Consider the following 26949-nt stretch of genomic DNA (forward strand, 5'->3'; position numbering starts at 1 on the left):
TCCTAAAATAAACTTTTTAAAAGCTGAGCTGAACTTTAGGTTCATAATAAAAACTGATACGAACTGAAACCAGAATCAGTCGGTTCCGGACTGCAGCCTTTTGCTCAAGGACACAACGGCAGAGGATTGAACCAGCAACCACCGACTGCAGGATGAAATCCTCCTGGTTCCTGGATCAGTTAGTGGAAGGAAGAAAGATCAGAAGATCCCAGCAGGCTGCGGTTTGGTTCTGGAAGGTTCTGCAGTGACCCGGCTTCCCGCTGGACTCTGAAGCTGAGCTTTGAGGACGGTCCCTAATGAGAGAGAAGGTCAAAGTTCACCTGCAGCAGAAACATGAACCTGGCTTAGGATTCACTGCAAATGGCAGAAACCCGGAGACCTTTCAGCCTTTAGCTTCACCTCCAGACGATTTCACTGCCGGTAAAAATACCTGAAACAAACGACTGGAGCTCTGCTGCTCCGCTGACCAACGTCTCACTCATTTCATTAATTCAGTCAGAGAGACGCTGGCTGCATTTCCACCTGCACAGGTTGATCTAATCAATAAGATCAATAAAATGATTCAGTATGTCTGGTAATTCATCATTCAGATCTCAGTAAAACTAACAAATTTATAAAACTTTTCATCAATAATGAAGTAAATCTGCTGAACAGCCAGATTTTTACCAAATATGCAAACATTTTATAACCAGCAGATGTTAGAATCTCATTTCACAAACTATTCCTATAACTTTTCACAACAGGTTTAGGGAAGCTGCACTCGCCTGTAGAGGGCGCCACTGCTGCTCTCTGATTTCAAACTTACTGAAAGGCTGAAGAATTAACTGAAAAGTTCACATAAAACATCAGATTTTTAATGTTTTTTAATCACATTTAAAAGGAATATGGCAGTGACATTACTGTCTAGACAGCATAAAGTTTAGGCTAGTTTTATATTTTGATTCAAGAGGTCACAAAATGTAAAAAAATGTTTAAAAAGGAATTTAAATAAATATACTGAGCAGTCAGAGATCCACCTAACATTAGCTAAACTAAATTTTAGACTTTCTCAGCTTTTTGACATGATATTTAAAGGTTAACATTGAATTCAAAATCACATCTAAATAGTTAAATTCACCAACATTTGTACTTTCTTCTCTCTTACATGAATATCTGGAAAATGTATCACTTTCTTTCCATTTGTAAAGAACATTGCAGCTCTTTCCTTATTTAATGTGAAGTTTTACAGCCAATCCACGAAGTTCTTCAGTTCCTGTTAACCTCAAGAAAAGTTTCTGCAGCTTTTTCCCATGAGGGGACAGAACAGTGTCATCTGTGCACATAACCACTAATACAGATGGGAGATCATTGATATGCAAAGTAAAAAGCCTTAAGATCGATCCCTGTGGTACTCTTATGACAGCCTTAGGAAGAGATTCCTGTGATTTAAACCAATCCACTGTTTCACTAGGCAGTTTGCAGATTATTAATTTACAACAGAAAAGGAAATGTATTGTCTTTGATTGGTTTATTCCTCTTGCTAAGGCTGCACCCAGAGATTCCTTGGGATGTTTCAAAATACATGATGTAGACCATATAGATATTTTTGTTTCACTATTATTCAGTTTCCCAATAATGGTTTTTATACCTTCATTAATAAGAGTAAAATTAGAGGCTGAAACAGGAAAAGTAAGGTGTTTACGACAACAGGCCCAACCTATTGATATTCTTAGCAAGTACTGCAATCATTTTGAATAATGCCATCTAACTTAAGTTTTATATAATAGCAGATATATATTTTCTTTTCCAAGTAGTTAAATATTTCTCCATAACATTTTACTTTTCCCTTTTGTTTCTTTCATTGCGTCAAGGGAAAAAAAAGATGCTTTTGCTGTTTGAAGTTACAATGTAAGTTTGTTTTTTAGATTTCTATGAATTTTATGTACTAAAGTACTTTATGTAGTTCTGCTGCAGGACCGTATGGTTTAGGATACCAGAGGTTCTAGAGGTTCTACTGGACTGTTCTGGACCCATCACAACACGGCCGGTCTATATGGAACTCTGGACCCGTCTGGAGACCCAGGAGAACCTGGTCCCCATCGATGCATGTTAATGCGCATGTGTGTGTGTGTGTGTGTGTGTGTGTGTGTGTGTGTGTGTGTTCTTGTTTTTCCCCCTGCGTGGGGACATTGGCCTGACTCTATACCTACACGTGGGGACCTATTTACCCGTGGGGACCAAATTTGAGGTCCCCACCGGCACAACCCCATTTTGTAGCATAAAATGGTGTATAAACATGCCTCGTGAAGTTTTCCAGGAAGTCCCCATGAACTTCATTTCAAGACAAAATTTGTGCGAGTGTTTAAGGCATGCGCTCATAGTGGTCACACAGAGTATTGCAGTCCCCTTTAGGCTAGGTGTTCCGGAAGTGTGCTTCACTTACTGCTCACTCACTAGTCCCCCCTATTGGTCAGAAGGAGTTTTACAATTTAACTTTAACTTTAAAAATCTAACTTTTTAAACTTAATTTCTTACAGTGTGGGATTATAGAGTATTTTTTTATGTAATTTATTTTAGTTTAATTTAAAGTGAAGTTTACCAATATTTACTTTTTTATTTAATTTATTGCACTTAGCTTAGCTAAGCGCTGTGAAAACCTATTGAAACTCAAAGGCTTATTATGATTCTCCTCAGTAAATAAGCACCAATTTGGAGGCCTAAGAATATTCGAAAACTCAAACTTTGGAGACTGCCGAGGAAGATGGCAGCACGCTAAGAAAGCTCCGGAAACCGACAATTTTCTTTCACATTTATCTGGAATATACACCTCTCAATTTACCCGGATATAAATACATCTGACATGCTAAAACCTAAAGTATTTCTAAGAAGCCAGATATTAATAATTTACCGACGAAATGTCAAGCAACAACAAAGCTAACTATTTCAAAGGTGCAGTAACGAGAAGCAAGCTAGCAGCGAGGACCAGCCCCACGCCTGACAGCACTTCTGCTAACCCGTTGACAGACTTAAGCTGCACTGAAGAGAAACATACCGACCCCAACTTCATTGAAGAAATATGGAACATGAGCGCAACACTACAAATTGTTGCAGCAGATGTTGTCTCAATTAAAGAAAGAACTAAAGAGCTTAAAGACTCTGTGGAAAATATTCTAATTAGACTGGGCGAGGTTGAACAGCGGGTGTTCCTCAACAGCACTCCCTAGAAATCTTTTTTTTAAAAATCTGTCCCCAAGCATTTTTCAATCAACAATCATGAATGTCTCTTGGAGCCATGGTGCATACCCAACAAGAAGTAGGTCATTTTGGATCAAAGCTGTCATTTAGTCTTTTTTAGAAACTAAGGAAACTCCTCCTACAGATGGGAAGAGGTAGAGACGTTGAGGAGGAGGGCTCAGGGCAAGGGTAAAACATTTCACTAAAAACCACCAAAGACTATCCCTATGCCACCATCTACAAAACCAAAGAAGAGCCGAATGCCACTGCAGCAGTAATCCAGTACAGGAGACTCTTGGGTACAGGATCAAGACTACCACATAGAGTAAATACCCTCCACAGAGAAAGGAGTTGGAAACTAAAATAAAGAAAGCTCACACTAGTGTTGGTGGCTTGGTGCAGCTATAACAACTTGAAGCTCAATACCCAGAAGACAGTGGAGTTAATGGTTGGCTTTAGGAAAGTCACAAACCCATCATCCCCTCTTGTTCTCAGAGTCCTTTCCATCTCCATTTTGGACTCATCCTGCTTCCTGGACATCACCATCACCCAGGACTTCAAGTGGAAACCAACCATCAGCTCCCTTATCGTGAAGGCCCAGCACCAGATGTTCTACTTATGGCAGCTGAGAGAATTCAAACTGCCAACTGAGTGTTGGTGCAGTTTAATACAGCCATCATCAAGTCAATCCTCACTACCTCTATCACTGGGTACAATGGAGCCACAACCAGGGACAAACAGATTACAACACATTGTGTGTAGTGATGAAAAGGTGATCGGTTGCAACCGCTGACCTTTACAGGAGATTGCACGACCTAGAGTCCTTCAAGACTCTAGGTCGTGCAGGTCGGATTGCAACTGACACTTCTCACCATGGACACAGTCTGTTTAAGCTCCTCTCCTCAGGGAGAAGACTATGGTCCACCCGGACCAGAACGTCCCGCCACAAGGACAGTTTCTTTACCTCAGTCATTAGACTGTTGAACAATAGATAATTGACTCTGGCATAACACAGCCACTTTATCCACCTGCTACTCTTACTCTACTCTACTCTGTGTAATTTAATTAACAGTGTTTCAGTTTTGGTAATGGCATTTTTAAAATGTTCCTCTATTAATTGTCTTTTAAGGTATTTAAGATCTTTGCTGATTTGAGAATTATTGAAACTGCAAATTATGGGGACTGCATAAATGTTTCTTTTTAATTTATGTAGCAAGATTAATCAGTTGAAAATAAAAACATGATTTAAACAGTTGTCTTTGCTCTTCTAGACAGACAACAAACAAGCAGACATTACTCAGAACTAAATATTCATGTCTTTGATGTAGAAAAGTCCCTTCGTAAAGACTGAAACAGTAGCTAAACCAGAAATTAAATTAAAATAATTTAAAAATCCCTAAAGAGAAACTACAATGTAGTATTTCACCCCATGTTCATTAGTCAAGTCAAACAGGTCATGTTTAGGCCTGCTTCGTAGGAATGATTTCCTGAAGAGTTCTGTGTTACAATATTAAGTGCAAAAGTTTTCTGCAAAACAAAATCCTTTATTTGCTTTTCGTTTTGTGTAAAGGTTATGCAGTGTTGTCCATTTTAAGTGGCTTACCCATACAAAATTTCATATGAATAAAAATCAAATTTCAAAGATGATAGATAGACTGTTACTGTTTAGTAGGCACTGTCAGTTAGGCTGAAAATGTCTCATGCCTGGTTCCCAAAAATGTATTTGGGAGCCAGGCATGACACTTGAAGTAGATTCCTGAGGTCAAACATTGTCAATGGCCTTCAACCAACACATCAAAGATGGGCTAACCCAAGTAAGATCTCGTAGTTCCTTATATATTCTTCTTGATAGAAGAAATTATCTGTAAAAGCTAATTGAGATTTGACCAACACTCTATAAAGCACTTCATATTTATATCAATTAACAGCCTCTTGTAAATATTTCAATAACATATATGCTCAATATGATTGTACAAATTGGTATTATGTCTTTCTTAACTCCCCTCATCTTTTTCCAATGGTTTGCTCCACAAGCTCTTAAGTAGGCCATTGGTGACATTGTACCCTTTGGTCTCTCCAGGCCTGACAAGAAGATAACTGAAAGAAGGATTGGATTTGTTTGACTGACTCTGTTTAAGTTAGAGTTGTTAAAACAATAAACTGTAGCATTTTTGAACTTTTAATTCAAAGTGCTTGGTTGAAGACAAAGAATGGTTGAAGAAGAGGAATCAAGAATCAGCATGCTCCTCAAGCAGGTTGACTGGCTCACATTTATGTATTTATTTATCCACATATAGTTTTCCTTATCTACTACAGCCCTCCACCCAGCTTCTCCACAATGGAGAAACTGGGTGGAGGCCGTCTCACACACATCCTGAGATTTGATGTCCCCACCTCACCCATGCCCATCCCCCCTCAACATTCCCTCCATGGCTTGGAGGGAAACATGCTGAACTATAAAGTGTAGCATGTTTGAACTTTTAATGCAAAATGTTTGGTTGAAGATAAAGAATGGTGGGATAAGAGGAATCAGTATGCAAATTATTGTAATTTATATATTTATTAATCCACATAAAATTTCCAGATCTGCTGTAGCCCCTCCACCCACTTTCTCAGTAATGGCTGCCGTCTCACACACATCCTGAGATTTGATGTCCCCACCTCACCCATGCCCATAACTCCTCAACATTCCCTCCATGGATTGGAGGGAAACATACTGTACTATAAAGTGCCACATGTTTGAACTTTTAATGCAAAATGTTTGGTTGAAGATAAAGAATGGTGGGACAAGAGGAATCAAGAATCAGTATGCTACTCAAGGAGGTTGGTTGACTGGCTTACAATTCTTCAGTCTCTTTCTGCAAACCTTCCTAATTTATATATTTATTTTTCCACATCCTAATTTTCTGATTTGCTATAGCTCCTCGCCAGTCTCTCTGTAATGGCTGCCATCTCACACACATCCTGAGATTTTGCGTCCCCACCTCACCCATGCCCATCCCCCCTCAACATTCCTCCATAGCTTGCTCTCAAACTTTGCAGATTTGACTGGTGTGGAACCTACAAAATGTCCATTACAAAGAATAATTTTTTCTCCTGAAGCATTACTTTGGGAGATAACACAAGTTAAGTAATTCATTTCCTAGTTTTATAACTTAATTGATGTTCGGTAGAGTTGTGACGCCAAAGTTAAGGTGTCATTAGTTATTAACACAGGGCTGGGCCGTAAGCCTCAGCTAGCTGCTTTTTGCAACCAAGCAGGAACTCCGGCCTGTGCCGGAGTCTAAATCAAGCGCTCCTTTTTTGACTGCTGCACACCTGCACCGAAGGAGGAGATTCAGACCTTCATGCTAACATCCGAGGAATGAGGAGCAATCTAGCTAAAGAAAATGGTAAGATTATTGTTATTTTAATGGACTCCCGGTTATTATCTATTATATCACTCAGTCAGATATACTTTTAAATGCTGTTTAAACGTGTTGACCTGTAAAAACTGTTTCAATTGTGTTTCACTAGGATGGCTAGCTGACATTAGCCTAGCTACAGCTAATGAGAAGCATGCATGTTTTATTTTCAATTTATTGAGGTCCAGTCTTACAGCAAATAAATAGAAATAAAAGTGACAATTAACCAAAAAAAGGATAAGTTATTAAAATATGACTGCTCACAAAAATGACTCAAATGCAAAATAAAAAAAGCTAAGTTTGAAACATGCAAACCTAATAGAGCAGAAATCATGAAATATGCAATATTTTCAGTGGCCCTGCTTGTGTGATTGAAAAGAGTAATAACTTAAGAGTAATAACTTTTTACATGTGCTCTGAATTGAGAGACGATAGACATGAGGAGCTAAAACATGAGGCAGAAGTAAATGGATGCCTTGTGCATAAAGGTTGATTCTGCTGGGAAGGGAGCCTTCAGGCCACATTACACCAGACTACATCCTTTTTAAAATAATAAAGATTGGGATTTATGGGGTTTTTGGGGGGGGTGTAGGAGTGGGGGAGGGTATATTAGGATGAATCAGGAGGTTTGAATTGGAAACTAACTTCAGCATCATAACTTTAGGTGGGGGGGATCTGTTTTGGCAAAATTAATTTCAGGCCTTTAACACTGACTTATAATCATTGAATGCTTTTTTTTTTTTCCTGGAAAATGCCAACCAGAGAAGTAGATCCAGTGATAGGAGTGACGGTGGAGTAGAGTCTACACCCAGCTGTTCCAGTTTAAAAGGTGAATTATCTCAGGGAAAGATGCATTAGCCCACAATGTTTTTCCCACATTTAAGTTGTTTTGCATTAGTGTTTCCACTAAATCAATATAATGCGAGTTATAACTGCTCAGGTGAGAGAAGGGAGGTGTGACAAGAAGTCTATTAAAATTATAATTTTTTTAACATGATTTTAGTTGCCTAGAAGAAGCTACCACAATATCAGTTAATGTTTGATTTAAGAGTACCAAGTCAGGTTTTTCTTAAACAAAGAAAAGGCTCAGCACATCTGTCGGTGATTTTACTTGAAATGCCAGTTGTTTCTAAATGTCCAAGGAAATAGAGATTTGTGTTGGGGGGAAGCTTTGGTAGAACCCAGGTCAACTGCTTTCCTTTTTGCATTCGACCATTGTTGACTTGCTATAACTTTGATAATTTTATTTAATAACCCTTAGTCTAGTTGTTCCAATCTTGAGTATTAAATTGAAAAAGTTAGAAATTTTAAAGAATTGCTGAAATTATTGAATACTGAAGGTCGGATATTTATTTCTAATCCCAAATTTAACATTTGTAACCTAGTGATAAGACCCAAAAATATTTTGAGAAGACCAAATATAGGAGATGCAGAGCCTCTGAATTGTTTTAAGGTGATATTAACTTTTTTTCTTTTTAAATTTCAGCTACAGATGAGACATTTGGGCTTGATCCAGAGCAGAGGCAAATGGTAAGTGTGCCTATGAATAAGTTCAAAGGATGTGACAGTATTTCAGTTTCATTCTAGCTCACATGTACTCTTCATACTGCATAGCTAATTTAAATATTGTTCTAAATTAAAGTCTGGAAAAGTTGCTGCCCAGTTGTCTTCACCAATGAACATGTGCATTAGTATTTACAAATCCTACAGTGGTGAAAGTTATTTTCGCTGTAGAGAAGTGGCAAAAATGTTATGCAGAGAAATTCTTGAAAAAGATCATTTTGATATAAGCTTGTCGTATTGAGTTTGGGAGGAATGCTGTATCTTGACAATATGTCTCCATCCAAGTTGGCACCTTGTGTTTAACATGTCTGGATCATAGATGATGACTGAAATCAGGCCTGTTAAGAATTCTCAGATTTTCAAAATATTGTGAAAATGTTTTAATACCCCAGTGATTCACTTCTACTTATTTTAACTGATTATAAAGGCTGATGTCCTGCACAGATGTTTTCCTGTTCCACCACACTTGACTCAAATTAATGGATCATTAACAAATGTTTTATAACAAGCTATTGGAGAATGATTTGATTTGAATGAAGTGTGCTGTAGCAACCCCTAAACCCTGGGAGTTGCTGATTCTTGACTTAAAGTTTCACCTGGATGCATCATTCTCAATGTGGTCAGGTGCCAGTTCCATCTGGGGCCTGTGTCTCCAATTTGTTTAATTTCACAGATGTGGACATTTACAATGCTTGTTTTCTGTGTTTTATAGGATCAAACACGTCAAGCTCGTCGCCTGCAGAAACTTAAAGCCCATCACAATAAATGTGAGGCTCATCACAAGAAGCTCGTCACAAAGGCAACAAATGAAGTGAGGGAGAACACGTCTTTTCTCCATCAGAAGGGCTTAATGGTTAGTTTTGCTTCACCTTTTTCTTGATGTACCCAGAGATGAGAACTGTTAGTAAATGTACCATTGTATGTGTGGCTTGAGCTGTTTTGACAGTATTATTGTAAAAATATCAAGAAAATCTTCTTGCAAATTTCTTAATACTTACTATAATTATGTAATCAACACAAATTCATAGCTATCTTTAATGCTGGATAAAAACGTCTTTCAATTTTTAAAAGTTTTGTGAAACAAAAATACTGTCAGTTATTACAAGATTTCAAGTGTCCAACGTCACGATGCTTATCAGAGAAGAAATACATTTGGTGGTATTTGGCTGCTTTGCAAAATCATGTAACCTGAAACTTTAGACTGTGCACAGGAGCTTTCTTTGAGGGGGACTCACCTTGTCAGTCAATTCAAATTTATTTAGTGTCTATTACAATACAAGTTGTCACTAGATGCTTCCCAGAGACCCAGACATGGACTAATCAGGACTAAACCCAAAATACTCTGAAGCATTTATTATCTTCCAGTCTATGAAATTCCAATGGCCTGTCAAGTTGAAGTATAAAATAAATGTGCATAGTTTCAGTGTCATTTAATCTAAATTTAGTAGGTTAGATTAGGTGGTAATGGATACCAAAATCCAAAAGTAATTGGCCATGGTGTCTGATTTTTAACTGTCACATTTGAACACAGCAGAATATTAGCTTTAGGTATATTTGTAACAAATCTGGGTGGATCACTTCATGGTTTGTATTAAATCTGTAAGCAAGGCATTTGCTTTATTTATCCTCTCACCCACTCTATTAAGTACTGCGCTGTCATATTATACACCATGAAATGCAGAATCTCCAGTGTAATCTGAAGGAGCCTGTGCACTTTTGGTGCTGTTAATATGTGACATCTTTGGGATTTCTAAATACCTTGATTCAGTAGAAGTTAACTGTAGCTCTGTATTAAATTGTAACAGTTCATTTAGGCATGGACACATTTTAACAGTTAAACTTATAATTTTTTGGAGTCAAAACAGTCATCCGATGAGAGCGACGATACCATCATCCTTGGTCCAACACCAACTGAAGGGGACATGAGCGTGCCTGAGCTTACAAGAACTGACAGTGTGATTGTAAGTTTATTTATAAATATCATAGTCCAACCTAATGTTAAGACTCACTTAGGTTAGAAATTCTATTTTTTTGTAGTATTTAAAACCAAACTATCCAAGAACTCAGTTAGTCGCCATGTGCTGGTAAATCTGTCACTTTTTGAGGATGCTTAAAAATGTTGGAAAAACATTTGAGCTAACAAGCACCAAAAAAATTTAAAAGAAATCATACTAGTATTGGGAGTATTTCTTTTTTAATGAACTTTTTAAAACTAGTTGTACATATTTAACTTCTTCTGATTTGTTTATATGTTTGAGAAATAATCTGAAAGTAATTTCTCTCTTTTTAAAAAAAATAATTTTAGCTAAACAAACAAATGCTTTGCTACTCAGAAGCATCTCTATCAAGTTCTGACATCACTGAGGAAGAGTATGTTCCCGATTCTGAGAAATCTGAGAGTGGCAGTCTAAACGACAGTGACAGTTCAGTAGACGTTAAACAGCTCAAGAAGAGGAAGAAAAGAGCCCAGAAAAATACTTCTTCTCTGGAAGTCCAACCACTTAAGAGAATGCGTGTGACCACTTCTAGTTCCTTGACTGCAAAAGATCCTGGAGAATCTTCTTCAACTGATGCAAAAGATCCTGGAGAATCTTCTTCAACTGATGCAAAAGATCCTGGAGAATCTTCTTCAACTGATGCAAAAGATCCTGGAGAATCTTCTTCACTTGATGTGACAGTCATGACCTTGAAGAAGAAGGGAGATGGCAGTAGGGCTTACAATAAAAGGTACTTTTGTGCATTTTGTAGCAAACCTTACAGCAAAATGGCACGTCATCTAGAAGCAAAACACAGTGATACACCAGAAGTGGAAAGTGCACTGAAATGTCCCAAAGGTTCTAGAGAACGACGGCTGCAGTTGTCCTTGATAAGAAACAAAGGAAACCGTGCCCATAATAATAAAGTCATTAAAGAGGGAAAAGGAATGCTCATTCCCCGCCAACAATGCACTAAATCTGCAAAAGCTGGTGATTACTTGCATTGCATCAACTGCGAGGGTTACCTCAAGCGGAAATCCTTGTGGAGGCATATGCAGAGGTGTTATCTCAGTCAAAAAGTCAAAGGACTGAAGCCAGGAACATCTCGAGTCCAAGCCATTTGCAAATATGCAGAGCCAGTACCAGACAGCGTCAATGCACAGTTTTGGAAACTAATACATGACATGCACCATGATGATGTAGCAAAAGTTGTCCAAAGTGAGAAGTGCATCTTGAAATTTGGAGAACATTTGTTCAACAAACATGGTCAAGATGTTACAAGACACGAATACATCCGACAGAAGATGCGCGAAACCGCACGAGTTGTTCTGCAAGGGAAGAAAGATGGCAAGTTGGAGATGCTCCCAGACTTCTTTGTGCCAGCTAACTTCCCTCATGTTATAGATGCAGTTAAGAAAGTGGCTGGCTTGGATGAAAGAACAAACGTCTTCAAAACGCCATCTTTAGCACTCAAGTTGGGTCACAACCTCAAGAAAGTGGCAAATGTTCTTGAATGTGAGGCTATGATCTCAGGCGATGAGAATACCATTCACAATGTGCGAATTTTCAAACAAATCTGTGAGACCAGATGGAGCGAGTGTGTCTCTTCCCATGCTCTTAGGACTTTGAATGAGGCTAAGTGGAATGCTCCTCAGCTTATTCCCTTTGCTGAAGACGTTAGGAAAATGCACCAGTATCTTGACACAAAAAGGATGGAGTGCCAGAGGAACCTGAAGGAAGAAGCTGTAAAGAAGAACTGGGCTGAACTTGCCAAGATCACGCTTTGTGAGGTGATAATATTCAACCGGAGAAGAGAGGGAGAAGTATCCAAGATGCCACTGAACGCTTTCACCTTGAGAGATACCTCTGTCACCCATCCAGATGTGGAGCTTGCTTTGTCAGAACTTGAAAAGAAGCTGTGTAAACACTTCCAGCGAATTGAGATAAAAGGCAAACGTGGCCGAAAGGTTCCCATTCTCCTAACTCCTAATATGGCATCATCAATGGAGTTGCTTGTCCAAAATCGCCGCAATTGTGATGTATTGGATGAGAATCCATACATGTTCGGGAGACCACAGACTCTCAATCACTTCAGAGGATCGGATATTATTCGTGAGATGGCTCAAAACTGTGGAGCAAAACACCCTGGAGCATTGTCCTCAACCAAACTGAGGAAGCACATGGCCACCATGTCAAAGGTACTTAACCTAAAGGACAATGAAATGGACGACCTAGCTGACTTCCTTGGCCATGACATTAGAGTTCATCGTCAGTATTATAGATTGCCTGAAGGGACATTACAGTTGGCAAAAATCAGTAAAGTGTTGCTGGCACTAGAAAGAGGACAGCTCTCCCACTTCAAAGGACGAAATCTGGATGAAATCAGCATTGATCCACAAGGTAAATTGGTATATTTTTTTGTGAAGATTTAATTTGACCCCCTGGCATGGCACGTTCTATTTATTTTGATTTTGACTTTGTAAATAAAAAAAAAAAGATGACATCTATAAAAGTTTGAGTGTCAGACATTGACAACAGTAGGAAGAAGTAGCTCAGCAGGCATTTTTTATATTACATATTCGAATTCTTGTAGTTTTTTTGTTTGCTTGTTTTAATCTTTGGGAAATTCAATCATAATTTCCCATTGTAAATTGCTCACTTGAATGGCCATAGAACAAGGAAAAGCGCTAAGACTGTGCTGACAGCATATGCAATGCTTCATAGTTTAATATGATGGATATTTGTTACTTCATTTTCCAGAAAAAATGTCTGTGGACAGTGGATCAGACACTGAAGAAGAGGTTGACTCAGCTGAGAGGGATGCTGGTACTTCATCTTCCAGATCACCAGATATGGATGGCAACAAAAAAGTAGAAAATGGTGAGGAATCACAAATACATTGATTTCTGCCTTTTGTACAATCTGTTGTCAAGACAGCAGTGCACTTTTAGATTTGTGCTTAGGCATTTTAACTTACTCTCTAGTGTATTATATATAATATATTTCGATTACATAAAGTAGATTTTTAGAATAATTGTCAGAAAACCACAAGGTTAAGCTGTTGCCATCTTGTTTCTCACCTGGAAGTTGGAAACCAGATTTTATGACATTAAGTTGACTGACTATATCACATCCATCACTGCCAGGGATGTGGACATGTGAAAAAGTGCTTCCATGACACTTTAGTGAATTTGGGGATTATCGAATCCCCTGAAAAAACACCTCTTGGAATTATAAAAATGGTTTACTCGACATTAAGAAGTTTTTTCAAATAAGTGCCGTTTCCATTACAAGATCTTTTTTTTTTTTTTTTTTTTTTTTTTTTACATTTGATGGATAGATACAGGTCATGGAAATGAGTCTGATAGTTTCATCCATAAAAGGAGAAATGTTTTAAAAAGTGTTGCTAACAGGGCCAAACTAAATGTTGACGGTAAAAATTAGATAATTACAATACCAGCAGCTTTTGATTTAGTGCTGTTAAGAAATTAGTACAAAGTTAAACTGTTAAGCTAATTATTTGAAATGCTTGTATAAAGTAAACATACTGACTGCTTACACTGTTGAATACGCTTTTACTTAATATACCTTTGTTTAGGTCAATTTGGGGTGACCAGGAGATGCACCACTGAAGTTGGACAAAGCAATGATCTGCCCTCAGCAAAAGGTAAGAATATTTATAAGCGTGAAGAAAATGAGATTGTAGATTTCTGATAAATATTGAACCTTTAGAGGCCACTGTCCTCTATCATTACTCTTTTTCATGTATGTCATTTTTGGGTTCTGTCATTTATACAAATTTTCAATGTACTCTGTAACTGATAATTTTGTCCAAGTCAGATATATTTTGAGATTTCTTTGGTTTAACAGAGAGGTCAGATGACGAGGTACTGGCAGACATGGAAGTCTCTGGCAACTCCAACACGACTAACGGTAGTTTCTCTTCCTCCTTGGAGATTATCAATGAGCAGAAGCTTTAAAAATGTTGCCAGACACATCTTTCAAACTGAAGAATTTATCTGACTGCAAATTTTTATTATAAAGAAATTATAACCACCGGGTCTAATGTCTCAACTGAATGTTCCTCCTGCAAGCCAGGCTTGAGAACATGTAAACCTTTAGTTATTTTTTACACATTTAGTGTTCATTGAATATTTCACATTATCAGGTGTAAACCTATTTCCAATATTTCCTTAATTTTTTTATTGAACTAAACAAATGGGTAAATAATGAACATTTCACAGCACTGTCTGTGTGGTGTCAAAATTAGGCTTCCTCATTTTATAATCTCATGAGGATTACATGATATCTCAACATATAAAACTTTAGAATAGCTCAATTTTCATTTGACTGCATACCCTCAAGCAAAAGTTTGGTTTTACTTCTTCTCCCCCTTCTCTCTTATTGCCACCTTGAACTGTCTTCAAACAGCAAACTAACTAGACTGATCAAAGGTAGTTTGGGTGATTATTTTAATCTTTCTGCTTAACTGCACCTATAAAATATTTCCAAAACCTATAGTGCTAGGAGAACTTATCAGGCCCTGCGAGTTTTCCCAGTTTGGACTCTGTGACAAAGGGAGATTTAAGTTTTATCCATTAGAGAGCCCCGCTTATGTTGATGCTCTCTTAACGTAGGCTCACCGAGTCTCCAGCCACCATCAAATCACTCAAAATCTTCCTTTTGGTGAAGTGTTTTTGAAATGGATGATATTTTAAACAATTTTGTCGTATTTTTTGAACATCCCCTTGACCTTAATTATTTATGCTTGTGAAGTATTTTGTACAATTAATTCTCTCTTGTACCTGCTGATGCTTCTATAAAGGATGGGGAGATTTATGTGTTCTCTCACTACCAGTTGTCAGCTTCAACAGTGACAACTATTGGAGCTGACAGCTGACCCTTAAATATGAAATAATGCTTTACTACAGCTGTAGTAAAGAAATGTTTTCATGATAGCTTTATAACTTGCTCTGTCATACAGACTGAAACATTTTTTCATTGAAGAACACTTAAAAGTGCCCCTAATTATTTTCAGGCCCACCACAAAAGAAGAGACTGAAGTGGAACCAAGAAGAAATCCAGGCAGTGGAGAAAACACTCATGGACTGTATTGACTCTGGAAAGGTTCCTGGGAAAGCCCAGTGTATGAAGTGCATTGAAACCTCACCAGTAGCCCTCAAGGACAGGACATGGCAAGGGATTAAATTCTATGTGAAAAATCGCATAGATGCATTAAAACGAGAGACTTTCAAAAGAAGGTAAGCGTTGACCTTTTTGTTACTGTGAAAGAAAACGGATCATTTGTTAGTGCCATTACCACGCCGATTCTGTTTGGAGTTTCTGCCGGTTTTGAAGTTTTGAGACAGCTGCAGTCAAGTTTTGTAATGCAAGTATGTATGCATACTGTATGTTCATGTTTATTGATACATATCAATGAATACATTTCATTTTAGTACATGCATGTTGGATTGTATGTATATTTTTTGCAACAAGATACTGTAAGTTATGCAATAAAATGGTTCACATAGAACCAGAAAATGTAGTCCATTATTGATGGTTGGCATTAAGCATGTTACCAGGCACTTAAAAATAACATTAAACAAAAACAAATCTGATATAACACAGTTTATTGACTTAAAAGAACTAGGATTGCTCATATTTGACAAACTGTGTTCCCAAAAATTACACAGTGCCACCTGGTGGTAGTTGGTGATGGACATGTCCCCACATGGAGCCAAAAACCTGACAGATTTTTGATTTTCTAAATTTGATTAATTTTTATGTTAAAGATTATATTTCATGTTCCAATATCCCTAAAAAAAATCCAAACCTAAAACCAAGCCTTTAGCTCATTTAGAAAGTTGGGTCCCCACGTGTAACCACCTAGTCACTCGCCAAAACAAGTCCTCACGTTTCGGGAAAAACAAGTATGTGTGTGTGTGTGTGTGTGTGTGTGTGTGTGTGAGAAAGAAGCAGACCAGGTAAAATAAACAGGACTCTTTATTGGGTTCAGGTGAAACATGTAACACTGGCTCCCTGCTGAAGAACAGGCGTGACCCGCCGGGTCATGTGACCCGCCGCCTCACACACACAGTCACTGATTGGTCGTTGCATGGAGGAGACACTTCCATCCCCGACGACGAAGCCGTGAGACGGAGATGACTGAAGATCAAAGAGGAGGAGCTGGGAGGGGTCAGAGGTCAGGGAGGGAGGAGGGAAGGTGGCAGCCATGTTGGGTTTACATGCCGGCTTTCCTGAGGTGTTCGACGACGCTGAATACCTTGTTGGAGATCTGGCCGCCGCTGGCGTCTTTAGTGCCCTTTGCTATGACTACAGCTGGAGACAGAGGACACGGAGGACAGAGAGGACACGGAGGACAGAAGGACATGGAGGACAGGTGGTGTGAGACATTTTGACTCAACTCAGGAACCTGAAAGTGACGTCTAAAAGGTGAAAGCTCACCTGTCTTGGTTTTGCCCACGCAGACTCCAAACGCGTTGCCGTCAGCGTCGGCCGCGGTCTTCAGGTCCAGAGCGAAGACTGGGTCCATGTCCATCTGGTCCCGGATCAGGCGGCACCGCGTCCCGCCGATGTAGACGCCGTTCTGAGCGAAGCTGGACCGGTCCTTGCTGCCCAGCTTCTTGATCTCATCGACCTGAAAGGAGACAAACAGTCAGAGCTCCGGATTCCCAGCTTCCTCGAACTGCACAGCGTCACCCAGGACTGGGCTGAGGACACGCAGGGGGCGGACTGGGTCAGGACAGCAGGTGAGGCCACAGAGGACAGGTGGGCAGAACCAGATTAATCAGAGACAAAGCTTTGCAGCAGAACCGGAGAAAAAGCGCTGAGGAGAAGCAGAGCTGCAAGACGAAAGAATGTGAAGACGAGTCAGGACACGGCGCAGCGACCGCTTCCTGGAGCAGCAGCCAATCAGAAAACAGGCCTGCAGGGAGCTGATTCCACTCACAGTCACTCACAAACACACCCAACACACACAGACAGAAAACAGGCCTGCAGGGATCTGATTCCACACTGAGCTGCTTCAACATGTTTTACTGTCAAACTTTAATCTTCTGGTTCATTTTTCTTCATCTTAAACAGATTGAAAATGACAGGAAGCCTCATCTTGGAGCTCCGTGTGTGTGTGTGTGTGTGTGTGTGTGTGTGTGTGTGTGCGTGCGTGTGTGTGTGTGTGTGTGTTTGTGTGCTTGTTGTTGGTGCATAGAGGGGACACAGGTAACTACTTTTACCAACAAACTGAGGACATTTTCCTGGTTCTCAAGTTTTTGCAGCTCGACTAGTCAGGTTAGATATGAGGTTCTGGTTCTGGTTCTGGTTGGGAATAAACTAGTGATTGTCAGGGAGATTGTCTGATTTAGGCATAAATTAAGTTATTATAAGGAATGAAAGTCAATACGAAGTCCTCAGTTTGGATAGAAGTACAAGTGTGTGTGGGTCTGTGTGTGTGTGGGTCTGTGTGTGTGTGTGTGCGTCGGTGTGTGTGTGTGTGTGTGTGTGTATGCGTGCACGCGCGCGTGTGTGTGTGTGAAGAAAGAAGAAGTGATCGTCTCAGCTTCCTGTATTCGCTGCTTTTCGGCGCCGTGCCCTTATAAGGCAGCTGAACCCAGTCTGAGCATCTGGGCCCTGCAGAACCCAGAATCTGCCGGAACCGGGCCTGACGCTGGGTGAGCTGCTCGGGAACCAGAACCCAGATTCTGTTTGGACCTGGGAGGTTCTGCAGGCTCAGAATCACCAGTTGGACCAGCCTGGTTCTGGCTGCGACCCGGTTGCTGCAGCAGGAACTGCATGAAGCAACCGAACAGGAAGTGAGGAGCAGATGCCTCCAAATCATCGCTCACTGAACCCAGCGGAGCAGCAACCAATCAGGCGCTGGGATCCTGCAGAGCGGGAAGCGGCGACGCCCACGGCTCAAGATGATGCAGAGATGCAAACTTCCTTCCTCCCTGAGCCAGAAGACGGCGGACAGGAGCCAATGAGGTCACAGCGGGCCAGGTGAGGTCACCTGTCACCAGCGGCGGTGTTTGAAGCAGAAACGTGTCCCTGCGATTTGGAGCCGTCAGAGCAGGAAGTTCTGGCAGTGGAAACAGGAACTGCAGCGTGTGTGTGTGTGTCTTTGTCTCAGTGTGTCTCTGTGTGTCTCTGCGCTCACCGTGATGCCCTGCAGGCCCGAGGTGCTGACCCAGACGCTCTCCTGTCCAGCTGCGATGCCGCAGATGGCCGCCTCTGCCACCGGCACCATGCCGCTCTGGTCGGCCGTCTTCATGGTGTCGATATACGATTGCCACGACATCCTGATGGAGACAGTCGCCGTGGTTACGGTCCAGGTCCGACCTCCCTCTGGGTGTGTGTGTGTGTGGGCTTACCTGTGCAGGTAGAGTCTGAGTCTGAGGCAAACGGAGGACAGCAGAGAAATGCCAAAAGCAGGAAGACGATCCGTCTCTTATAGGACCGGCCCCGCCCCGTTTCCTGCCTCTCTCTCTCTCTCTCTGCCGCTCGCCCACTCTCCTCTCTCTCTCTCTCTCGCTCGCCCTACCTGGAAGTCAGAACCAGGAAGTGGATCGGTTCAGTGATTCAGCCTCCATGTTGTCCCCTCAGCTGGACAGAGGAAGGACGGTGCTGAGGTCAGAGGTCAGAGGTCAGGTCGTGGTAGAGAAGACCCGAACAGCAGAGACCAAATCAAACCGGTTCTGGAGTCTGATCCGTTCAGAACCATGAGCAGGTATCCACCAGAACCGACCGGCAACAGGAGGTCCAGATTGTTGGGAACATCAGAACCAGAATGAGTTCTGGAAGAACTGCAGAACATTTCTGGACCAAAACCAGCAGAGAACCAAGACCTGAAGAATCACTGAGGTCCATTTGGGCCGGTTCTGGACCAGTTCTACTTCAGTTCAGAATCAGTCTGGTTGGGGTCCCGGTCCGGTTCTGGTCCAGTTCTGGTTTGGATCCGGTCCTGGTTTTGATCCGGGTCAGGTTCTGGTTCTGATCCGGTTCAGTACCAGTAACAGGCAGTGAGAAGCTGAGATCAGATTCTGTTCAGGAAGCAGCAGAGAAACAAACCACTTCCTCCTGACCCGTTTCGCTTCACAGCACACAACCTGCTGATGAGGACGAACAGAACCCATCAGAACCACCAGAACCCACCAGAACCACCAGAACCCACCAGAACCACCAGAACCCATCAGAACCACCAGAACCCACCAGAACCAGCAGGAACACCAGACACAGCCTGGTTCTGTAACTCCTCCTGCAGCCCAGTGCATTCTGGGAAACGTATTTCTAGGCAGCCGAGGAATCAAACTGCAGAAAGAAGATAAGATCTGACACACACACACACACACACACACACACACACACACACACACTCTCTCTCTGCATTCCTCAGGTGAACTCATACCTGGGCCGGTCTGGACCTGTGAACTCGGTCGCTGTAACATTCCCACAGCAGAGACTCTAGACTGAACAGAACCAGAACCTCTAGTGGAACTGGACCAGGTCTCAGCAGAGCGTGACCTTTGACCCTGAAGGTCACAGTGTGTGGAAGTGGAAGGTCTTTCTTCCTCCTGTGTTGTGTTGCAGTCGGCTGACCAGGAGGAACCAGGCGGATCCGATCCGATCTCCAGTTTGGATCAACTGGTTTTAATTTTCATGACGTTTTGCTGCCAGTAAACATTTATTTTGAAAAGCTGGCAGCTTCCTCTGCTTTGGTTCGGTCCAGTTTGGGAGGTTTTGTTTGAAACTCTCAGGAGTCTGAAGTTCTGCTGAACCTTCATCACTCTGATCAGAAACCTTCTGGTTCTACTGGTTCCCACAACCAGCAGCTTGGAAACCAGTTTGGCTTTATTCCAGATCCTCTTCATCATTTAGATGATGATAATCCAGATTATTGATCTGGATTCATGTTTTATCACTGCAGGAGTCCTGAGTGACCCCAGTAAACCCAGTAGGAACCCACCAGTGATCCCAGTCTGAAGTAACTGGTTATGATGTGTTGGACCTTTGCTCCCTTTCTGCAGGAACACCGCCTACTGGGCCGGGCGGTTCTGTTCTGGTTCTGACCCACATTGAGGATTTGAACAGCCTCAGCGGTTCTGGTCCGATTTGTTCTGACTTCCAGTTTCTGCAGGGAACCAGTCAGAGCTCGTCTGACTGCAGCAGTTTCCATTTATGGAGGTTAAAGCAGAACCTGCAGAGGAGATGAAAGTCTCACACACACGCATGCACACACACTTCCTCTGTAATGGTGAACTCGTTTTCTGAGTCAAGCTGAAACAGTTTGAAGCGACAGAGTGAAGAGGAAGTGGTTCTTGTTTTGCTGCAGCTTCAGTGTGAACTGGGTGTGTGTGTGAGAGAGTGTGTGTGTGAGAGAGTGTGTGTCCTTATATGGCAGAGCAGAGAGAAGTGTGTGTGTGTTAGTTTTAACATGTCAACACTTCAGAGATCCTCTGTTCACACGTGACACTTTTTAAGGGAAACTGGTTTTAGCTTCTCTATAGGCTCCGCCCACTTCCTGTCACCAGCCCTACTTCCTGTTGGGAGGATCAGACGGCTCTGATTGGCTGGAGGACGATGAGAAGAACCCTGATGAAGACTCTGATGAAGATTCTGATAAAGGTCATCATGGCTCAGTTCATACATCCAGATGAAACCAGATGTTTACCCTGAATGAAAAGAACAAACGTCTTCCAGTTTCTGGAGTTCTGGTCAGTTCCTCCAGAACCGGGTCGGGTATGTTGGTCGCCTCACTCTAATGTGTCCACAGGCCTGAGGTCAAAGGTCAGGGCTTGGTGACAAACCAAACATGGACTCTGTTGTCTTTCAGCCGTTTTGTCTCCAGCTGAGGATCCATCTGGACCAATCCGGGTCAGAACTTTTGCTTCCTATTCAAGTCTTTGCTGCCATATTTCCTCATGATGCCATCAGAACAGCCCCACAGCATGATGCTGCCACCGCCATGCTGCTTTAGATCAGAGCTCGGTCTGGTTCTGGTCGTGTTGAATGGATTCTTCCTGAGGAGCTTCAGCTAAAGCCACAGTGGGAAAATAAAACAGTATGAAATGCTGATGTTGTCCCTGTTTAATGCTTTATGAAGCTAATCTGAGCTAATCTGAGCTAGTTTGTGATAGTCTGAGCTAATCTGTGCTAATCTGCTAGTCTGAGCTAATCTGAGCTAGCAGGCTGAATGTGGCTGATCTTCTGCAGCTCTCAGGCCTCACTGATATTTTTTCTCTGTGTTTCAGAAACAAGTTTGTCGGGACGTTTTGGTCTCGTTCCATTTCTTCAGCCTGATGCTTGACTTGCTCCATTTCCAGGTGTTTGAACTTTGACACCAATTTGTTTTTATCTGAGTTTCTATCAAGTTCTGCATCATGCTCTCAACTTCTTCCAACAAACAAACTGTCAGCAGTTTAACTTGTTTGTTGCTTTAACCAGGTTCATAAACTAAAGAGTTTTTGGAGGAAATGTCCTACTTTCTTCTACCTACAGCGGCTCTGCAGACTCAGAGTTGTTCAGTCTTTGACTTTCAGCAGCTCAAATCCAACTTCCTGTCCCGCTTTGGCGTGAGTCCGGTGATTTCCTGCAGCCAATCACAGCTCAGCTCAGCCTGCTACGTATCGCTTACGTCACAGGTGGCTGAGTTTGTAAAGGTCCTGTGTTTACAGAGTATCGCTTTAATTTACCACAAACTCTGTAAAATAAATTCTGAATTCACTTGAAATAAATATGTTGGAAAATAAATATACAGGCTGTAAAACATCCAAACTGTACAAAATGCTATAAAATAAATATTTGTGGTTTTGTGTCTAAAATCGCAGATTTAATCCAACATGAACAGGAAGGCGGTGAGGTTCCGTTTTTAATGACTCTGGAGAAAAACCTTCATGTTTATTTGGAGAAAAGATGCCGGGATATTTTTATGAACATGTTTCATGTTGTCTGTAAACGAGCTGCAGATCATTGGAGGATCTACTGTAGCTGCAGATCACTGGTTAGATGATCTGGTTAGATCACTCAGCTAGATCACTGGAGGATCCAGCTGAGTTTGGAGAGCTGATCTGTTTTCTCCATCATCTCCAGTCGGTTCTTTTCAGAAAATGCAGCTTGTTTTGAAAATGGTTTATAATATTGTATTTTCTGTTATGTTCTAGTTTCTCCCCACAGATTAAATCTGTCAGCAGGTGAAACAGGTTAGCTTAGCGCTGCTACTGACAAATTATTAAAAAAAAAATCTTTAAACTGTCAACAAAATACCGATAAAATGCACAAAAAATTAATTAATTAAAATAAACATTTGTTGTCAAAGTAACGGCAATGCACGCAGCTCTCAGGCTGCCGGGGACCGAGCCCTGATAGCGCGTTAGCATTAGCATAACTAATGTTAATAATTAGTGCTTTTAGCATTAGCGGAGTTAGCTCTTTAGTTAGCGGTGCTCACCACTGATCAGGTTGCTGGTTCAGAACCTTGATGCTCAGTCGGGTCTCTGACGTGGGGAACCTTCAGAACCGGAACCATTTGAGTCCAGTTAGCGCCTCTGTTAGCATCATCAGAGCTTCTCCAGGTAAGGCGGCCATGTTGGTTCTTCAATGAGAAAGTCAGTTCTGATAGGAAGCATGGTCCCGTATCGTTCTTCAGACCAGAACCTCTGACCCAGCAGCTGTGAAGCTTCAGGCCCGGTGAACAGGAAACAGGGTCCGACCCGGTTCCGGTCCACATACATGATAAACATCCAGAACTTCCTGTCCGTCTCCTCAGGTTCTGCCAGTAGTCTTTTGGACCCGGCTTACTAACCGCCCGGACCGGTTCTGATCCGGAGAAGCTGCTGCCCCCTGCTGGACAGGTCATGACCCCACAGCTGAACCCGCCGACCCGGTTCTGATCCGGAGAATCAGAAATTAATCTTCATAGTAAATTAGACCAACACAACCTGAGGATAAAAACGCTTTATTTCCCACTCGGTAACCATGGTAACCAGGTGACACCATGATGCTGGGGGTCGGAGGTCACAGGTTTATAATCTGATGTCAGTGAAAGGTGCTTACATCACAGCCAGGAGAACTTTAACCCTGTGTGTGTGTGTGTGTGTGTGATGGTGTGTGTGTGTGTGTGTGTGATGGTGTGTGTGTGATGGTGTGTGTGTTCAGCTTTAACACTGATCTCACTGAGTTTCTCTCAGGTGAGTTTTTATTTTAAAGCAGCAGAAAAACAAAACATGGACCTGCTGCTGCAACTCCTGCAGACGCTGAGGATCGTCCTCCTCAGTGTGTGTGTGTGATGGTGTGTGTGTGTAATGGTGTGCATGATGGTGTGTGTGTGATGGTGTGTGTTAGCGGTCCAGCACATAGGTCTTGTAGAGGCGGTTCATCTGCTCCAGGAAGATGAAGGTGAGGACGGTGTGAGGGCCGAGCCGGGCGTAGTACGGAGTGAAACCTTTCCACAGGGAGAAGAAGCCCTCCTTCCCCACGACCCGCATCAGAACATCCTGACACACACACACACACACACACACACAGAGAAACACAGAACGTCAGAAACAACCAGAGGAAGCAGCAGCACCAACTTCCTGCCCTCTGACTCAGACACTCTGCTGCCACCTGGTGGTCAGACGGCCCAGCTGCAGCCGACACCATGAGCAGAACCGACCGGTCCGACTCCAGGGGCCTCATGTGGAAACGCTGCAAACACACACAGACCCCACGCCGCCATGTTTGATGCAGCATCAAAGCTGACCAGAGCTGAACCCTGAACCCGATTCAGCTGCAGCATGAAGGTCACAGCTCTGAACCAGGAGGAGGGAAAACCTCAGCCAGCTGTGACCTTTGACCTCTGTGTTTGAGTTGGTCTGCAGCAGATGACATGGAAACAATCTGAGCGGCCATTTTGATTCTCTGGTCGAACCAGCAGCTGAACCGTCACACCTGGCATCATGACTCGTACATCTGAACTGTGGACGACATGAGGCCCCTGATGTTCTGGACTGGACCGGTCCTGACCCGGTTCCAGACCCTGCTGCAGAAACTCACCAGGCCGTTCTTGTACTCTGGTTTGCCGTCAATCATCCTCATGTTCTGGATCCTGGAACAGGAGAAGATCCAGTCAGCTGCTTCCGAACCAGAACTACCAGATTCTGGTTCCATCCGGAGATCCCAAACAGAACCCAACCGTTTCAGAACCAAACATGGTGCAGCATCAGAACCGATGGAGGTTCTAACCTGCTCTGGACCCGGCCGTCTCACCTGGTCTTGACGATGTCGACGGGCATCGATGCTGCCGTGGTAACCAGACCGCTGATCATACTGGCACAGAAATGGCACAAGATGTCGTCTCCAAAGTACCCTGGACACACACACACACACACACATCAACAGAAACACACACATCAGACTCAGAGTGGATTAGCGGTTAGCTTGCAGTGTGTGATCCTGACCTGAGTCCAGCAGCGCCTGTTTGGACTGGGAGTAGGACGCCAGCTGAGCGGCGTTGACCACCACCGCCCGGGCCATGGTGGGAACACAGCCCTGAAACACAGTCAGAGGTCAGAGCTGAGGTCACGTGATCAGAGCTGAGGTCACGTGATCAGAGCTGAGGTCACATGATGGGAGGAGTGCTGCCTCCGCCTGTTTCTGACACACTGACCCTCCACAGCGTGGTCAGCCCTTCCTCTCTGGTGATGCGAGCCAGAGCGTTGAACACGTTGGTATATCCTCTCCTCTGGTCAGCAGGAAGTCTACACACACACACACACACACACCTGAGGTCACACACACACCTGAGAGCAGAGCAGCCAATCAGAGAGCAGTTCTCACCGCCCGTCAGCCGTCATCCTGATCAGAGCAACCTCCGCCGGCGTCCCCACAAACGCTCCGGTGGCACCGGCCGTCATCCCGATCAGAGCCTGCAGGGGGAGCCACAGGTTACCCTGAAGGAACCGGAACCAGAACCAGAACCGGTTCAGATGATCCGACCTTCAGCAGGAAGTTGGGCGGTCGTCCGTCGGCTCCCGTCATCTTCTCAAACAGGATGGTGTAGATGCCCAGGCGGGTGGTGGTGTAGGTGGCCTGGCGGAGGAGCCCTGCAGACAGGCTGAGAGGACGTCCTCAGTCAGGACAGGAGGACAGGAGGACAGAGGAGGACAGGGACATGTCTCCATAGCAGGACCAGAGTAAAGACTCTTGACCGTCCAGCGGTGGCTACATCCATCCTGAAACTCCTGATCTGATTGCTGATTGGCCGGTGCTGAGTAAGGAGGAGGAGACTACTCACTAGCGTTAGCTCTGGACAGGCTAGCAGCTAGCATGCTAAAGCTAGTCACCTGTGACTCGTACAGTTTCTTTGAAGAAAACTTTATTAAGAAACTTTGTTGCTGTTCAACGTCTGTTAGCGTCGGTAAACCAACACATCGTTGGACGCAGTGATGTGTTGGTTTAACGTTTCCTGTCATCCATCATGACATCATCGTACTGGATGACACGGAGCTGAAGCTGACTTCTGATTGGACAGACGGCTGAAGGACGATTCCACCTAAGTTTTACAACGCTGAGCGTCTTTAACTATCTGGAGTTTAACAACTTCAATACCTTCATTCTTCAAACCAGAATATTTAAAAGCTGGTTTGTGAAACTTTGATTAGTGAAAGTTCAATAAAGTCCATCATCAGTGTGATCAGTTAGCGGCGCCGGCCAATCAGCACTCGGATCAGAAGCTACAGGATGGATGTAGGTGAATGGACCAGGAAGTAGGCACCGCTGGGAGGACAACAGGATTTACTCTGGTCCTGATACAGCAGAAAGCCTCTGGGTCCAGATGGGACCAGTCTGGTGGTACTGACCCGGTGTAGATGCCTCCCAGTCCTTCGTTCTTCAGGATGGAGAACAGAGCGTGGAAGCTGGTCTTGTACTCGCGGGCCTTGGTGCCCTGGCCGCTCAACTGCATCCGGTTCTTCACCAGGTCCAAAGGCTGGACGAACACCGTGGCCCCCATGCTGCAGGACAGAGAGGGTCCATCAGAACCGGGCCTTGTGGGTCACTGGGTGGTTCTGGTTCTGTTCTACTGAGCAGAACCTGAACCTTTCTGTGAACTCAGACAGCTGCTGGTTCCACAGTAAGCATTGATAATCCCTGCAGTCAGATGGGAGGTTCGGAACCAATCTCACTGATTCCGAACCTCCTGGAGCAGAACCAATCAGCTCCAGGAGGTTCTGAACCAATCAGATCGTGGCCAGTAAATCAGGTCACAGCGGATCAGAATCTACCGGGACCCGAATTACCGGGCAGCAGATTTAATCTGAACACCGGTCTGTCAGCTAGCATTAGCAGCTAACATGTTCTGCGAGTCCGACACCAACATGGTGATAATCCACCGCTAACATTAAACTGCTCACATAATGATAATAATCCATAACTAGCGTTAATCTGCCCCTGACAGCGCAGCGGCTCCTCTTCGCCCTCTGACCCCTGACATTAGCCCGCTAGCACCGCGGCTAGCAGCAGCACCTACCCGGCCAGACCTCCGAACAGGAACTTTATGGCCTTCGGAGAGGTCTTCGGCTTTGTCTCCGCCATGTCGACCCGGTTCGGTCGGTGGCCAGCTGCCTTCCTGTCGCCTCTGGCCCGGTCGGTTCCTCTGCTCTATCCCCAGAACAGCAGCAGCGGCAGCGGCCGAAGCAAGGTGACTCTGCTGGAGCCGCAACACGCGAACGATCCCAAACACACGAGCCAATCAGGAGGCGAGGTGGGACAACACGGAGACCAGCGGGCCAATCAGCATACGG

At 43.2% G+C, this 26949-nt stretch overlaps 4 protein-coding genes across 5 annotated transcripts; 2 read left to right on the top strand and 2 right to left on the bottom strand.

Moving 5' to 3' along the window:
• The first annotated feature begins 6360 nt into the window (after nucleotides 1-6360).
• On the top strand, nucleotides 6361-11669 carry LOC114141213 (suppressor protein SRP40-like). The gene is made up of 7 exons (XM_028011698.1): nucleotides 6361-6605; nucleotides 7380-7446; nucleotides 8104-8147; nucleotides 8893-9033; nucleotides 10037-10141; nucleotides 10486-11581; nucleotides 11650-11669. Exons 1-7 carry the CDS (start codon nucleotides 6603-6605, stop codon nucleotides 11667-11669), a joined length of 1476 nt encoding a protein of 491 aa, XP_027867499.1. The 5' UTR covers nucleotides 6361-6602.
• On the top strand, nucleotides 11523-16316 carry LOC114140587 (uncharacterized). 2 transcript variants are annotated; one of them, XM_028010673.1, is made up of 5 exons: nucleotides 11523-12556; nucleotides 12917-13036; nucleotides 13755-13823; nucleotides 14027-14089; nucleotides 15195-16316. In XM_028010673.1, the coding sequence occupies exons 1-5, from the start codon at nucleotides 11680-11682 to the stop codon at nucleotides 15419-15421; spliced, it is 1356 nt and encodes a 451-aa protein (XP_027866474.1). In that variant the 5' UTR covers nucleotides 11523-11679; the 3' UTR covers nucleotides 15422-16316. The 2 variants fall into 2 exon arrangements, with proteins under 2 accessions (XP_027866474.1, XP_027866475.1); XM_028010674.1 differs by lacking the exon at nucleotides 14027-14089.
• Nucleotides 16142-18690, bottom strand: pfn1 (profilin 1). The gene is made up of 4 exons (XM_028010785.1): nucleotides 18544-18690; nucleotides 18330-18471; nucleotides 16622-16814; nucleotides 16142-16495 (listed from the first exon to the last, which is right to left on the bottom strand). Exons 2-4 carry the CDS (start codon nucleotides 18468-18470, stop codon nucleotides 16398-16400), a joined length of 432 nt encoding a protein of 143 aa, XP_027866586.1. The 5' UTR covers nucleotide 18471; nucleotides 18544-18690; the 3' UTR covers nucleotides 16142-16397.
• Nucleotides 18691-23107: 4417 nt separating this feature from the next.
• On the bottom strand, nucleotides 23108-26889 carry slc25a11 (solute carrier family 25 member 11). Its single transcript, XM_028010704.1, has 9 exons — nucleotides 26676-26889; nucleotides 26008-26160; nucleotides 25145-25262; nucleotides 24986-25074; nucleotides 24816-24906; nucleotides 24607-24697; nucleotides 24416-24515; nucleotides 24203-24254; nucleotides 23108-23661 (listed from the first exon to the last, which is right to left on the bottom strand). Exons 1-9 carry the CDS (start codon nucleotides 26738-26740, stop codon nucleotides 23506-23508), a joined length of 915 nt encoding a protein of 304 aa, XP_027866505.1. The 5' UTR covers nucleotides 26741-26889; the 3' UTR covers nucleotides 23108-23505.
• Nucleotides 26890-26949: the final 60 nt, after the last annotated feature.

This window comes from Xiphophorus couchianus, chromosome 24, assembly GCF_001444195.1.
Source record: "Xiphophorus couchianus chromosome 24, X_couchianus-1.0, whole genome shotgun sequence".
Classification (NCBI taxonomy): Eukaryota; Metazoa; Chordata; class Actinopteri; order Cyprinodontiformes; family Poeciliidae; genus Xiphophorus; species Xiphophorus couchianus.

What these genes read in the sequence shown, in the direction of transcription:
- pfn1 (XM_028010785.1), bottom strand. Translation starts at nt 18,470, where the DNA reads ATGTCGTGGCAATCGTATATCGACACCATGAAGACGGCCGACCAGAGC. An exon ending in CGGGCCTGCAGGGCATCACG is followed by an intron (nt 16,815 to 18,329) that starts GTGAGCGCAGAG and finishes GTCTCCTTTCAG; the next exon opens with GTCGATGAGATCAAGAAGCT. An exon ending in CGTGGGCAAAACCAAGACAG is followed by an intron (nt 16,496 to 16,621) that starts GTGAGCTTTCAC and finishes CTCTGTCTCCAG; the next exon opens with CTGTAGTCATAGCAAAGGGC.
- LOC114140587 (XM_028010673.1), top strand. Translation starts at nt 11,680, where the DNA reads ATGATCTCAGGCGATGAGAATACCATTCACAATGTGCGAATTTTCAAA. An exon ending in CAACAAAAAAGTAGAAAATG is followed by an intron (nt 13,037 to 13,754) that starts GTGAGGAATCAC and finishes ACCTTTGTTTAG; the next exon opens with GTCAATTTGGGGTGACCAGG. An exon ending in CAACTCCAACACGACTAACG is followed by an intron (nt 14,090 to 15,194) that starts GTAGTTTCTCTT and finishes AATTATTTTCAG; the next exon opens with GCCCACCACAAAAGAAGAGA.
- LOC114141213 (XM_028011698.1), top strand. An exon ending in CAGCTGTTCCAGTTTAAAAG is followed by an intron (nt 7,447 to 8,103) that starts GTGAATTATCTC and finishes TTTAAATTTCAG; the next exon opens with CTACAGATGAGACATTTGGG. An exon ending in TGCAGTTAAGAAAGTGGCTG is followed by an intron (nt 11,582 to 11,649) that starts GCTTGGATGAAA and finishes CACAACCTCAAG; the next exon opens with AAAGTGGCAAATGTTCTTGA.
- slc25a11 (XM_028010704.1), bottom strand. Translation starts at nt 26,740, where the DNA reads ATGGCGGAGACAAAGCCGAAGACCTCTCCGAAGGCCATAAAGTTCCTG. An exon ending in CTGTTCGGAGGTCTGGCCGG is followed by an intron (nt 26,161 to 26,675) that starts GTAGGTGCTGCT and finishes TCTGTCCTGCAG; the next exon opens with CATGGGGGCCACGGTGTTCG. An exon ending in CTGGGAGGCATCTACACCGG is followed by an intron (nt 25,263 to 26,007) that starts GTCAGTACCACC and finishes ACGTCCTCTCAG; the next exon opens with CCTGTCTGCAGGGCTCCTCC.